Source organism: Ictalurus furcatus, chromosome 2 (genome assembly GCF_023375685.1).
Source record: "Ictalurus furcatus strain D&B chromosome 2, Billie_1.0, whole genome shotgun sequence".
Classification (NCBI taxonomy): Eukaryota; Metazoa; Chordata; class Actinopteri; order Siluriformes; family Ictaluridae; genus Ictalurus; species Ictalurus furcatus.
Genome location: NC_071256.1, coordinates 2,903,101 through 2,918,188, shown reverse-complemented (window position 1 = coordinate 2,918,188; position 15,088 = coordinate 2,903,101). Strand labels below are relative to the sequence as shown.

General features: G+C 41.4%; 2 protein-coding genes across 5 annotated transcripts in view; one reads left to right on the top strand and one right to left on the bottom strand.

Annotated features, from left to right (window-relative positions):
- Positions 1-3,119: 3,119 nt before the first annotated feature.
- Positions 3,120-5,899, bottom strand: LOC128619281 (uncharacterized). The gene is made up of 7 exons (XM_053643357.1): positions 5,761-5,899; positions 4,350-4,664; positions 3,930-4,241; positions 3,656-3,751; positions 3,534-3,601; positions 3,370-3,435; positions 3,120-3,273 (listed from the first exon to the last, which is right to left on the bottom strand). Exons 1-7 carry the CDS (start codon positions 5,897-5,899, stop codon positions 3,166-3,168), a joined length of 1,104 nt encoding a protein of 367 aa, XP_053499332.1. The 3' UTR covers positions 3,120-3,165.
- A 1,120-nt stretch (positions 5,900-7,019) lies between these two features.
- scara5 (scavenger receptor class A, member 5 (putative)) overlaps positions 7,020-15,088 on the top strand; it is a 51,150-nt gene continuing 43,081 nt past the window's right edge. For 2 of the 4 annotated variants that reach the window (XM_053643328.1, XM_053643300.1), the window contains exons 1-2: positions 7,020-7,379; positions 12,841-12,959. In XM_053643328.1, coding sequence (XP_053499303.1) covers positions 12,848-12,959 — 112 coding nt within the window. In that variant the 5' untranslated portion in view covers positions 7,020-7,379; positions 12,841-12,847. Of the gene's footprint in view, positions 7,380-7,789; positions 7,953-10,649; positions 12,960-15,088 lie in introns of those variants that run through there. The other 2 variants (XM_053643318.1, XM_053643308.1) reach the window with 2 other exon arrangements.

The window sequence follows — 15,088 nt, the reverse complement described above, 5'->3', positions numbered from 1 at the left end:
TTGTCTTCTAGAAGGGATGGTGGAGTAGGTCCAGTACCACTGAGCGGCGTCACTCAACCAGGCAGTCCAGTAGGCAGAGGATCATCTGGGGGAAGGCAAACCCCTGTCTTCTCTCTCTCTTGCTCTCTCTCTCTCTCTCTCTCTCACCTTCTTTCTCATACCCCCCTGAAACCAGTTCCCCGAATCCGTGCTTCCCCTCTCTCTCCCCCTGTGTCTGTCTCTTCTCTCCCCAGGTGTGTGAATCTCAGGCCGCAGGTGTGGGAGTAAAGCCTGCATCAGTGTTCTGGCATAGCAGGGAGCCTGGGCATTTCTAAGACCAATGCCACGTGATGGAGGTGGGGGCATTGGTCCAGATCCCCGATTTGCCACATAATGAACACACTCTATAGATCACACTCACACTCACAGCTACTACAGGAAGTGCAGATATAGCAGTATGACATTGACCACATAGATGTGAGGAAGTTTCTCATGTCTGTTGCACAGCAGAACTGAGTCTATGTTCTAAATCCTTTCAAATGATCTAATGCCAATAAACAATCAACTATTGTATAACTAATCATTGTTATGCCTTAAAAACATGCATCTTATTGTGTCTTACATTTTACACGAGATTTGACATGATACAGTGACGGTCATCTACAGGCTCCTGCGTTATTGATCTGACTTCTCCATCTAGTGGCCTTTCAGGGTTAGTGCACCAGAATAAAGCTTATGTTATGTTTTATTTTTATTTTTTTTCCAAATGTCTGGCAAAGAACTGGACAAAACTTATGTAAAGTAGAAAAGAGCACTATTTCAGTACACTTCAGTATTCAGTACATTTCAATGCACTGCAGTAGTTTATGCACTTCTACGCTTCAGTAGTCCTTACACTTCAGAATTACTTCCTTACTTGCATAATGGCTCCCCTGGCGTTGATTTGTTAATATTGATAAGTTTATAAATACATGATACAATTATATCCTGTGTATATTTTGTTGATCTTTGTGCTATTAAAATAAAACTACATATAAAATCTTGTTATTACACTTACTACACAGTATATTATCATATATTTGAGACCAGTTTGAGAACACATTGATACAGTAATACACACAGACTCAAGGGGGCGCTGATGAGATGATTTAATACAGAGATATAATTATTCTAATGTTTGTACATCAACAATAAGCGGGCAGCAAAAGTGGACTAACTGCGGGAGAAAAGCGTGCACCTGGTCACGTGACTCCACCGGGAGCGCGCTGGCGGTGGAGAAAAGGGACGCGTGCGCGTTCACAGACTGTGTAATTACGTTCACCTGTTGTAGAGAACCTGCGCTGTGTTTGTAAATAACAATGCACTGCACTCTACTGTAATGCCTGCGTCCGTTTCTGAGCTTCTTTTTATTCTGTTTTGTATTTTATTATTTATGCCACATAATGTCCATGTTGATATATACCTGTGTGTTTAATTATTTTAATTAATAGCACATGTTAGCTATTAGCGCTGTCTAGATACCATCATCCACACCGTGTTTACTTCCGCATTCGTGTTATCGCGAGACTATATGTGGCCTCAGCACTGGTTACGTCATCACGTAACGGCGCGTGTTGTTTACGGAAGTAAAGTTTAAACCGGGAGAGAGACAGCAGGAGGAGCGCGCTCAGCGGATCAGTGTATCATCTCTGTGGATTATGGTCATGGTTTCCCTCTGAAGGAACATCTCCGGTGGATGTCTCCTCTGAAGGAATACCTTTTCCCTTCTATTGTGTTACTGCTCGGGAGGATTCACCAGCGAGTTTCATTAATCCGGCGGAAAAGTGGATCTTCTCACCTTTGGACTGAGGAACGGGTGAGGACGATCCAAAAAGACTATAATCCGCTGTGTATATTTCTGTAAATAGACTTTCTCACTGCAAGAAAGACTCTGTGTGTGAGTTTATTGTGTGTATATATAAGTGTGTATTATATTTGTATAATACACAACAAACTTGGTGAAAGTTGATGGTGGTTTTTGGTGTTTATATATATTTATACTCTGTTAGAGCCCAGATCTTAATTATAACCAGTGTCTCTACGAGGTGAGTTACACAGTAATTTTACATCTCTCTTATTAATCTAATGTTCAACTTTATTCAAATCATCATTGTGCGAAAATAAGACCGAAATGTGTGTAATTATAATATTTCTCCCCAAAACAAAGCCAGTCACACTCAGAGGCTGGATAAAACCAAACCTGTTTAGAGTGGAGGGGTTTTTTTCCACCGAATGCCTATTTCAGCCATGAAACTCTGTCTGAGCGCTGATTGGCTCCCTCGACGCCGTGCAGCAGCCAATCAGCTACGCTTCTCCGGCCACGTAACCCTGTGTTCTCTACACTGACTCGCCGGTTAGTCAGCATTTGATGGTCTATGATGCGAAAATTCGTAGCGCCCGCATGCCGGAAAATGCTGACCATCGATTATAAACGCTGGTAAATAGTAATAATTACTGATGGACGCGATAACGGCTAATAAACACTGATAATGTGGATAATCTCTCATCATGGCCAGTGAACAGTGTTAATGGCTAGTAAACAGAAGAAGAAGAAGACAGTCCACAGTGAGCTTTTCTGATTTTATTATTTATTTATGAAATAGAAATAAACATGCACAAAAACTGTTGAAGCTAAAAACAACAATGAAGTCTATTTAATCCAACGCCGTGAGCTTTAGTCATTTTTACAGGTGTGTATAGACCTAAAAGAATCGAATTGTTTCAAATATCTCTTATAAAAACAGGATCTTTATTTTTACGACCCAGAAATCACCTCAGCTCCGGCCGAGACAGAGTTCCTTCAGCTCGAAATGTTTTCCTAAAAGACCCCCGTGATGCTCTCACAGTTTCAGCAGAGAGCTTGAAGTTGGAGATGTGGATCAAACTGCTGCTTTAAAGATCTAACCATAATACAGAAGATAAAAATGATGAATATGTAAAGGCAAAAAAAGCTTTATTATACTTCAGATATAGAAAATTATCAGTAGATATAAAAGATTTTTAAAAATTAATAAGAGTTGTAGACACTTTGGAATAAAGCAGTGCGAAAACCTCACAAATATAGTACAAACAGTGTATGTGTGTGTGCGCGCGTGTGTGCGCGCGTGCGTGCGCGCGCGTGTGCGCGCGCGTGTGTGCGTGTGTTAGTTAGTTAGTTTTGATGATGGCATATACTGCAGTATCTCCTGACTCCACTGGAGTGTGTGCTGCTCTCACAGTGTTACTGTGGACTACAGTCGAGTACGTCACCTCATCCTGCAGGAATAAACATCAACAATGTGTTATTACACACACACACACACACACACACACACACACATGTAAGATACACACTTTTAGAATGATACACACCTTTTCTTCTGCTTTGTTGTGTTTAGTTTGTGGATTTATAGCTGTGTACAGAACATCACAATCATTCTGTAGAGAAAAAACATGTTGCATTAAACCAAACTCTCTCTCTCACACACACACACACACACACACACACACACACACACATGGATGTGTGTATTCACCTGCTTCTTCTTCTGTGTCCTCTGTCCTGTTTGTCCATCACCGGTCTCGGTCTGTCCTCGTCTCTGTCCTACAGAATGAAACCAGACAGAGTGAGACTGCGTGCATGCGTGCGTGCGTGTACCTCTGTGTTTCCAGTACATGACTCGTCCGAGTATCAGCAGCAGCAGCAGAACCCCAACAGCAGTACAGATGATGATGATGATGATGGTGTGAGGATCTGGGTTTGTGGAACAGAAGAGAAGTGAGAAGGACACATGGGGGTTTGAATTCTCCATTCTGATTGGTCAGATTACATTTTATTTCTTATTTTATGTTTGATGTTACCTCTATTTTTTTCCTTAGACACATACTGTAGTCAATTTCACATATAGTTTATATACAGAAGGTCGTTTTACCTTTTACTGTGAGGTGGATGTTTGTATCGCTAGTGTTTCTGATCTTACACCTGTACCATCCTCCATCCTCTACAGCCAGGTGTGATATGAGTAGAGAGAGATTTCCTGGAAGATGATCATTAAAGATCTGAACTCTGTCTGTGTAGCGATTTGTCTCGTCCTTTGGGAAGATCTTTATGCGATCAGATCCTTCAATATAGACCCATCTGAAAGTGTGTGGTTTGGCTTGTAGTTCAGAGCAGGAGCAGGGCAGAAGGACAGACTGTCCCACGTATCCAGTCACAGTCACTGTCTGACGACTCCGTGTGCAACCTGGAGAATGAACAAACATCAACATATTGCATTGCTGTTACATCATCAGATTAATCTGTCCTGAGATTATCACTGAAGTAGCATTGTGAATAAAAATGAGTCATTTACCTTTAACAGTGAGTGTGAAGTCTCTGATGTCATTCTCATTAAGACTACACCTGTAACCTCCTCCATCCTCTACAGTCAGGTGTGATATGAGCAGAGAGAGATTTCCTGAAGAGAGATCATTAACCAGCTGAAATCTGTCTTTGTACTGCTCTCTCTCAGGAGATATCTCTACCCAGTTATTTCCATTTGTGATTTTCCTCCATGTGAGTGTCTCAGGTTTGGTGTGGAGGTCAGTGCAGGAGCAGGACAGCAGTACTGAACCTCCTGTGTATGCAGTGATCAGTTTTGCCTCTCCGTTTCTTTCCAGTCTGCAGCCTGTAGAAACACACCAGTTAATGATCTGTTAATGAGCAGTTCAATTGTACTTTATTTTAAATGCTATTTTAAACACTTCCACCAGAGCAACACACTGCATCATGCACAACTACTGTCATATAGTGTTGCAGTATGGGGACAAGTTCACAGCACACAGTTACAGACCTGTGGTTTCCTCAAATGACGTTTCTACTGAGACAGGCAAAAATGTTTAGAGGCTTGTGACGCAGGAAAAAACAAACATTTATACAAATGAAAGAGATTATTGAGTGTTTATCAGTTTGAATGTAAAAGTCTCTCATCATTTGTCACACCCATGGTCAAGTGTTAATCCACAGAACACAAACTACACAATGCTCACATGCGCTTTTAACTGGAAATAAAATGTGTGAAGATTCAGCAGGAATTTAATTGTAATTTAACAGGAGTTATATCTGATACAAAGATCTAAAAGCTGCAACATGGCTAGTCTGATTTTATCTTGTGTTACTCTGAGGAACTGAAACTCTGCATGTATTTTCCTCTGAACAGATAAACCCGCTTCTATTTTAGTGACACACCACCGAAGAGGCCGACTGCTGGTGAAGGAAGTGACGGCGTGAACACACCACACGGGTAAGCAGTTTACTGACGTTATCCACATATTCTGAGAACAGTGTTCACACCCCAGTGTTTCAAGCATGTACGACGCCGTAAGAACCACGATGCGTAACAGCCAATGAGAGAGCAAGAGGAAACTGTAGGGGGACGAATCAGGAACAACCAGAACACCAATCATGATGAAGGAGACTCAGCGTTCTACATGAACCCAGGACATGGACGGGGATTAATAAAGCTCTAGCAGGAAGTTCTTAGCAGGTTTTCTGAAGATCCCGTCATGAACATTTTCTCACGTTTATATTTATATTTGGTTTGATATCAAACAGAAAAACTCCAAAACTCACCCAAATAATTTCAGTAGTTCAGTGTGCACTTTATATTTCCATATTCTACTTAAGATTACTGCATGATGTCATGCTTTAAAGGCATTAAATTATAAACTCTTCCATATATTTACTGACATTATTAAAAACGGGAGAGAGAGAAGCAGACTCACCTTCAGTGACATGAAGCTGTATAAGTAGGAGAAGAAAACACACCTGCATTCTGACTGAGGACCCAAACACACACATTAATCCAAAGAGAGAATTGGAGCTAAACACACACTGACCAACTGCTGCACCGAGTCTGATCATAATGAACACACACTATAGATCACACTCACACTCACAGCTCACACAGGAAGTGCAGATATAGCAGTATGACACTGAATAGATAGATAAGATGAGAGGAAGTTTCTCATGTCTGTTGCACAGCAGAACTGAGTCTATGTTCTAAATCCTTTCAAATGATCTAATTCAAATAAACAATCAGCTATTGTATAATTAATCACTGTCATGCCTTAAAAACATGCATCTTATAGTGTCTCACATGAGATTTGACATGACACAGTGACAGTCATCCACAGTCTCCTGCATTACTGATCTGACTTCTCCATCTAGTGGCCTTTCAGGGTTAGTGCACCAGAATAAAGCTTATGATATGTTTTTAATATATATTTTTAAATGTCTGGCAAAGAACAGGACAAAACTTATGCAAAGTAGTAAAGAGCACTATTTCATACACTTCAGTATTCAGTACACTTCAATGCACTGCAGTAGTTTATGCACTTCGGTATTCTAAACATCTTATTTATTTGTTACTTTGTTTATTTCTTTGTTAATTGTTCATTCATTTACTCAATATTTTATTAAACTTCCTTAATCACTTAATGGCGCCCCCTCGCGTTGATTTGTTAATACTGTTTAGTTTGAATTTATGTGATAAATAAATACAATAGATATTATAGAAATAAATATAATAGATAGATAAACATCCTGTGTGTATGGTATTTTGCTGATCTTTGCTCTGTTAATATAAAACTATATATATATATATATATATATATATATATATATATATATATATATATATATATATATATATAATGTGTTTTACACTTACTACACAGTATATTATGATATATTTGAGACCAGTTTATTGACACAAACACATTGATACAGTAACACACACAGACTCAAGGGGGCGCTGATGAGATGATTTAATACAGAGATATAATTATTCTAATGTTTGTACATCAACAATAAGCGGGCAGCAAAAGTGGACTAACTGCGGGAGAAAAGCGTGCGCCTGGTCACGTGACTCCACCGGGAGCGCGCTGGCGATGGAGAAAAGGGACGCGTGCGCGTTCACAGCGTGTAATTACGTTCACCTGTTGCAGAGAACCTGCGCTGTGTTTGTAAATAACAATGCACTGCACTCTACTGTAATGCCTGCGTCCGTTTCTGAGCTTCTTTACTGTTCATTCTCTGCTGGAAAAAATAAACAAATAAATAAATAAATAAATAAAGAAGCAGGTCGAGCTGAAGACCAGGCTGATGGATTAATGCAGTAAAGAGGAAGAACTTCATGGTGCAGGAGAACACAAGAGCACCAATCATCTGATCACATGCAGGGGTTTAGAGGCGGACTGTTCAGTGTACATCAGTGTGGAGAGAGAGAGAGAGAGAGAGAGAGAGAGGAGTTGGAGGAGAGGTCGGGTTTTGGTTCTGTACAGACGTGAGGAGAAGGAGCAGGATGAGATTTTGAGAGTGGAGAACATTTTGGAGAATCAAGGTGGGTGATGTTTGTTCTTTCAAAGTTTGTATATGTATGATTGAGTTCTTGTAAATATAAGTAGCTCCATAAATCATAAACTGGTGGAAACTTCAGGAATAATAATTAAAAAAAAAAAAAAGTCCAATAAATAACCCACAAAGTATCATTTATTTAAATATTTTGAACAATTGGATTAAAAAATAAATAAATAAATTGTGCAGTATAACTTTTGGTCTCTTCGACTGAAATCTATATTTTTTGTCCTATTCAGTGCAGCTTTTCTTTAACAGTTAGTCTAACAGTGAGTGCATGTGGAGTACTATAACTGACACTTCCTTTCCATCTCTCTACCTTTCTCTCTCTGTGTGTGTGTGTCTTTTCCTGCTGTCTTCACCAAACACGCACAACGACCTTGTTTCACATTGCAGCATCTTCCACCTTCGAGTGTTTCTGCTGATAGCCTTGCACAACATACACCAGGTCTGAAATATATCTTTACAGAGGACGAGGAGGATTAAAGCACCACTGCATCGCTCTCTCTTTAGATACAGATGAAGTCAGGGCTGAATCACACTGCCCCTCTATCAGCAGGTAGTCGAACAGCATGGTGCTTAATGCAGGAAACTAGATGGACTTGAATGGAATAAGTTCATCATGAAGTCAGGTGTTGATTATAAGACTCATATTATAAGATTTAAGACTCACAATCCATCATTTAACCTTTATGCTCGGGTCAGGTCCGAACCGAAAATTTGGTCGTTCGTGAGCAAGTATACGAGGAGATTTACGGCAGGTCGAGTAGAACATATCTTACTGGCAGTATTCCAACGTGAGTACGGATTAAAACGGTCAGTGTGGTGCGGTTAAAGGAAAATAATCAGCGAGAGTGTGGTGAGATGTACACTATCGTGTGATGTAGCAGCACGAGTATAGCAGCAATATGGGCAGCAGAGCAAGCGTCTGACGTAGCTATGTGAAGTGCGGTCTGGAGCGGTCTTACTCGGTTAGGGGTTTGACCAGCCCTTGTAAGCATTGGGAGGCAGCAGGGTGTTGAGTCGGTGTGGAGTCTGCTGGCTCCTGGACCTTCTGAAGGAGGCAGGAGGGTGAAGAGTCGGTGAGAGGGGTGCGAGTGGTCGTCTGCAGTACTGGCGGCTGTGCGGATGTTGTCCGAGGTGTCGCTGGTGGGTAGAGAGACCCAGGTGATCTTTTCAGCTGTTCTCACAGTTCACTGTAGGGTCTTGCGGTTTGTCCGGTTCCCGTACCACACGGCGAGACTCACCCAGGACGCTCTCTACAGTTTTTGAGCCATTTTCCTGTAAAAAGGAAGAAGAAAAACACAGCAGTCCCTGATTTGACGCTGGGCGGATGGCTGCAGTTTGAGTAAGTCCAGTGAGTAAGTCTAGGGTTCGCGCTACTGCTGCCTCACACTCCATTTCTGGTTCAGTAGAATAGTAGTATTTTAGGCCACACCCACTCAGAACTGTTCTACATGTCTGTCTCTGTCTTTGTTGGTTTCTATCTTTTTGTCTCACAGTCTGTCTGTCTCCATCTGCTTGTCTCTGTCTGTGTCTCTGTCTACTACTGTTTGTCTGACTCCATCTGTCTGTCTGTGTTCATCTCTGACTCACTGTCTGTCTCTCTCACTCTCTATCCACCACTTTCTGTCGGTCTCCAACTGTCTGTATTTCTGACTCTGTCTGTCTCTGTGTGTGTGTGTGTGTGTGTGTGTGTGTGTGTGTGTGTCTTGATATAACACACACCTGGATTAACAGGCATTGCTAAACAGCGAACAGGAAATGAGGATTAAAGTGTTGTTCATCAGAGAGATGGACAGAGAACTTGTCTAAAAACATTGGACAGGAGGTTTGCACTTTCACAGGGTCTTTTCTGGTTCCGACAGTGTTTAACTCTAGTCCCAGTTTCCTAGCAGCATGTGTGTGTGTGCGTGTGTGTGTGTGTTAGCAGCCCAGCCTGCCAGCGGACTCCTAAATGTCAGCACACACATGCAGCGCTTAATGAAAACTCCAGTGATGAAGCCGTTTTTAATGACTTCGATAAACGGCGCTCTCGCGGCTCGTCCCTCATCTCTGTAGGTCCAGCGTGACTTTCTGAAGGAAAAAAATCCCTCGTGAGTCGGATAATAACTGGAGACGCAGTGATGTCATCGTGTCCCCTCATTTTCTAAACCTCAGCATCATCGCATGCGAATGTAACGCACGTCTCATGTTGTTTTTATCGCAATAAAGGTAAAGTTCATCCCTACACTTACTCAACAAGAACCTTTTATACATGTGCACTGCATGTGAACAAGCATTCATGAATCTCAACCAGAATTATCGGCACCCTCGGTAGAGACGGGTTAAAAAGAAATGACGAGAAGGTTTTTGTGGTTAATTATGAGAGTAATTCTAATAATAAAATGAGATCTAAACTGTAAATTGAGGTAAATTTATAAACATAAATGATTAATACAGTCAAGTAAGGAATAATCTACTTGGTGTCATGCTGTTCTAGGAAACTCATAAACGACGGGTGGTGTGATGAAGCGGTGTCACTATTACAGCGTGTCCTGAAGGGCTTTATTCCTCTTATACTCAAGCGATATTCCAATAATTAAGTTTTTTTATCCATTTATAGTTACATTTTTTGTGTAAAAAAATGTTCATGAAAGTTAGTTACTTGTAGCAGACTGGCTTCCATCCTTTCTTCCATCCATCCATTTCATTTCATTCCTTTCCTCCATCATATCTTCATTCTCATCCATCCATCCTTTCCATTCCTTTTTTCCATCTTTCCATCCAACAGTTTTCCCTTTTGTTTCCGTCCATCCATCCAACCCGTCATACATCATTTCTTCATTCTTTTCATCATCTTCTTTCCTTCCGCCTATCTATCTATCCATCCATCCATATTTTTTTCATTCCTTTACATTTTTACATCCATTAGTTCTTCATTCTCTTCTCTTCCATCCATCCATCATTTCGTCATTTACTTTTCATCCATTTTTTTATTTACTCCCTTCCATTAATTTCTTCCTTCCATCCATCCATCCATCCGTCATTTCATTCCATTCCTCCCATCATATCATCATTCTCATCATCCATCCTTTCCATTCCCTTTTTCCATCTTTCTATCCATCATTGTTTCCATTTCCTTCCTTCCATCCATCCATCAATCCAACCCTTCATACATCATTTCTTCATTCCTTTCATCATATTGCTTCCTTCCTTTTTTTTTCCTTCCAATCCATCCATCCATCCATCCATACCATAATTTCTTAATTCCCTTACATTCCCTCCCTCTTTTCATTCCCTTATTTCCTTCATTTCCATATTCTTTATTCATTTATTCCATTCACTTTATACAGGGAACGAACCATCCATCCATAAATCCATCTGTCACTCTATCCATCATTTTTATTCCTTTCCATTCCATCCATTATCTTATAATATGGCTTTGAATGGTTTTCCTACCAGACTGTATATTGCTGTAGCTGAATAATCTATGTTGTAATGTGTTAACTTAAATGTAGCACAAATCTTAATGTCCAAAATAGAAGTGTGGCCATATGGACTAATGTAACATGGAATTTTTATGTTTTCTAATAATTTAATGTAATAATCCATTTAGTCCATGCTCAACCTGCAGACTTTGAATTCAAAATAAACAGCCCCCTCCCTCCCAAAAAAAACTTTGATGAGGTCACTCGGATGATGAAGCCAATAAAAAGGAAAAGCCACACACAGTCTTGTCTGTACGCACCCTGGATCACACTGACTGACACTTGTTTTACTAGACCGTTTAAAGCCAGCTTGGAGCGTACTGCGTGTCATTCGTCATGTTGTTTTTAAAGCCAAGGCATGTGATTCATGTCCAGAAACTCAATCCAAGGCACCTGTAGACGAGGTAATGGAAAACGTAGGACGTATTTAGCATACAGCATCGCTTTGTGGAGTGTGTTTCTCATTTGTGAAAGGACACAATGCCACGCATTCATGAGTGTGATCGTAATTATGCAGGGTAGGTTGTGTGGCTATGTTATTATAGCTGAAAATCTAACCCAAGAGTCACATTGAATGCAAATAGATTCATGGGTTTGGGTTTCTTTAATGTATTCTACATTTCTTTTAATTATGGATAATAATGTATACTGACATAGGACAGTAAGACCACAGTTATTGTCATGATTGCCCTTGTGGTCTGCAGCAGTGGGCCCAATAGAACAAATGAGGAGATGGTTCCAAATGGTGATGACCGTCCTAAATGGGTAACACTGGTTTGCGATGGGAAAGGTAGCTGTTAGGATTGAGTCAGAGGGAGCAAAGTAGTTCTAAATGAGCAACATGTTGGTTCAGAATGGGTCAGATGGTTCGGAATGGTTCAGGTGGTGGTTTGGAATGGGTACTATATTATTTCAGACTTGATCAGATGGTTCTAAATGGGTAGCATATTGGTTTGGAGTGAGAAAGACGGTGGGTCAGAATGGGCGAGATGGTTCTAACTGGGTAACATTTGGTTTCGGAAAGGGTTGGATGTGTTGGAATAGATATGGCAAAGATAGTCCTAAATGGATAAATTGTTGGTTTAGAATAGGAAAGATGGTGGTTTGGAATGCTTCTAAATCATGGGAATAAATGGTTATAAAATGGGTAACCTATTGGTTTGGAATGGGTGAGATGGTGGTTTGAAATGGGTATCATAATGGTTTGGACTAGGTCAGATGGTTCTAAATGGGTACTGCGTTGGTGTGGAATTGGTCAGATGGTGCTACATGGGTAACATGTTGGTTTGGAATGGGTGAGATGGTTCTAATTGGACAAAATGGTTCTAAATAATTCCCATTGGGCTGGAATGGGTCAGATGGTGATTTGGCATGGGTACGATATTGGTTTGGAGTGGGTAAGATGGTTCTAAATGAGTATAGAATAGATCAGAATGAATGGATGTGATGGTGGCTTTGAATAGGTGAGATGGTAAGAAAGGAGTAGTCGAAAGCCATTATTTGTCACGTATACATTATAATTTATTAAAACTCTTCGCTCGTCTTTTCCTCCTAGCATGTTAGGCAGTTTGGGTCAGAGCGCAGGGTCCGCCATGAGGCCTTGCACAAGGGCGCAACAGTGGGAGCTTGGCAGTGCTTGGGCTTGAATCCCTGACCTTCTGTTTTGGTAACCCTTAACCACTGAGCCTCCACTGCCCTAATGGGTAGCGTTTGCTAGGAGCTGAACCTAGAATCTTCTGATTCATAGTGAGATGCGTTTTTCATTGTACCACTGAACATGACGTGCATGTGGTGGAGAATCTGATCAGCTCTGTCCATGCTGATGCTATGAATCATTAAAAAATAATGATACTAAAAGGTCAAGAGTGTGGTCTTCAGTGTCCTGGTTAAAAATACGATTCGGCGAGGATGGTTCTGATTGGCTCTGGTTCCGCTCAGCTCCTGATGGTGGTTCTGAATGTCTCTCTCCTGCATTAGTTCCTGAATGGAGAACAAGGCCATGTACCTGAGCACATATGAGGAGCGAGACAATGGCTCGTTTTATGAGGAGGGCTACGATGGACGGAACCTGTCCAAACTCAACCTCTGCGAAGAAGGTAAGCTCAAATAATCGAGAGCGAGGGGAAGAAAATCAGGCTTTTAAATCTCCTGCGGATGTTTCATAACTTGGTTAAACCATTCTATTCTGGGTAGAAGAATAAAAACCGATATTTTCGTGTTTGTTTACAGTTTTGCACTTTAGTCTCACCATTATAAAAGATATTTGCCTAATAATTCGGTGGCCACATGACGCCTGATCCCCGAGCGGAGAGAATCAGAGAGCATGCTGGGCAATAAACCAAACTTGAGTCTGGAGTGTTGACAGCAGAACAGCTGGGTGTGTCCCGCAGAGCTGTGTGAGCTGCCCTGACCCATCTGGGGCTTTTTTTTTTTTCCTCCCTCCCTCCATGAGCTGCAATGGGAACCAGCAAGTGTTTTGACATCTGTGAGTGAGGATTTGCTAGTTGAGGAACGAGGGGGGAAAAATAAAAAGCGTAGATCAGCTGTAGGATGAGAAACTCAAGCTGTGAACACAAACACGCAGATTATATACAGGTGAGAGAATTAATAGGCTACATACTGTACGTGTTTTCAATGACGCTTATGTTAAGGACAAACGAAGATAGATGTAGTAATTACAATCAGAAAATAAATAAAACGGTGAAATGGTATACATTCTGATGCATTTTAATCCTGTTTTTAAAAATCAAATCTCCCATAAAACCCATATAAGGTTGCATGTAGAGGGTAGGCATTGTGCATGTGTGTGTTCTGCTTGTCTGTCCTTATACACTGCTGTTATTTCTGCTCGGATGCTTTTAAAAAAAAAAACCCCCAAAAAAAACCCATTTACGACATTTTAGGAGCGCCAGCTTGCTTCACTTAGTTCCTAAATGCCCCGCCGAGCATAAAAGTGGTGTAAACATGTTCGCTGGTCCTTATGAGTCGCAGACGTGCAAATATCTAGACACCTAATAAGCCCGACGAGAAGACGAGACCGCGGATGAGCGAGTCATGCTTTTGGAAAGCGTTTCCAGGAGCTGGTTATTTAAGTCTTAATAAGTGTGTTTTATTAAAGCTGGGCTCTGTAATGTGAAACTCTGACATCATACCCCGGCCGCATAAACACCGACGTGATCCCGATCGTTCAAATTTTAGCTCGCTGAATATGGACTTATCCTTGAGGTGCATTCCGGGGACGTAAAGTGTGTCCGGAAATCGCGTATAATCAGAAATTTCAATCAGACGCACTGTTTTTAGTTGTGTTTTTGTTTTTAGGGTCTTAATGAAAATGCCGACTTTCAGTGTCCTGGGGTATAAATTTGATCCTGCACGCACACGTAAACTCCTCCTTTTGTTGTCCATTAGCAGGAGAAAGACAAATGAATATCAACACAAAAGAGACAGATGCATGCACAAATCCGGTAATCTTTGAGTGGAAAATCTTATACAGTCATTTCATTCTTCCATCCATCCATCTTCTATACCGCTTTATCCTTTTCAGGGTCACGGGGAACCTGGAGTCTATCCCAGGGAGCATTGGGCACAAGGCCGGGTACACCCTGGACAGGGTGCCAATCCATCGCAGGGCACAATCACATACACACTCAGACACCCATTCATACACTACGGACACTTTGGACACACCAATCAGTCTACCATGCATGTCTTTGGACTGGGGGAGGAAACCGGAGTACCCGGAGGAAACCCCCGCAGCACGGGGAGAACACGCAAACTCCGCACACACAGGGCCACGGTGGGAATCGAACCCCCCACCCTGGAGGTGTGAGGCAAACGTGCTAACCACTAAGCCATGAATTATTTAAATAAAGGATGTCAATCATTCTAAAGACCAAAGTCCAAAACTCTCCTTCTTGTGTATTTGTTCAAGTCCCTTTTCGTCATTATATAAAGTGTAATCTCGTCACCGCCTTGTGTGATGTCACAACACCGATAAACTCCTACACATCTGCCGTACGTAAATATCCGCCGTACGTCTCGCTGTAGATCTGCACTCGGTCTGAAAAGTCTCTCTACCAGACATTTTGCAGGTTGAGTTCTAACGTCAAGTCTGTCCGTCTGACATTCTCACTCTCTGGTTGTCTCGATGATGTGCTACATGTATGACGTCACGAAATACCTTTTCCCGTTGTGTCTCGGCCAGAAAGAGAAACGTTCAACCGTA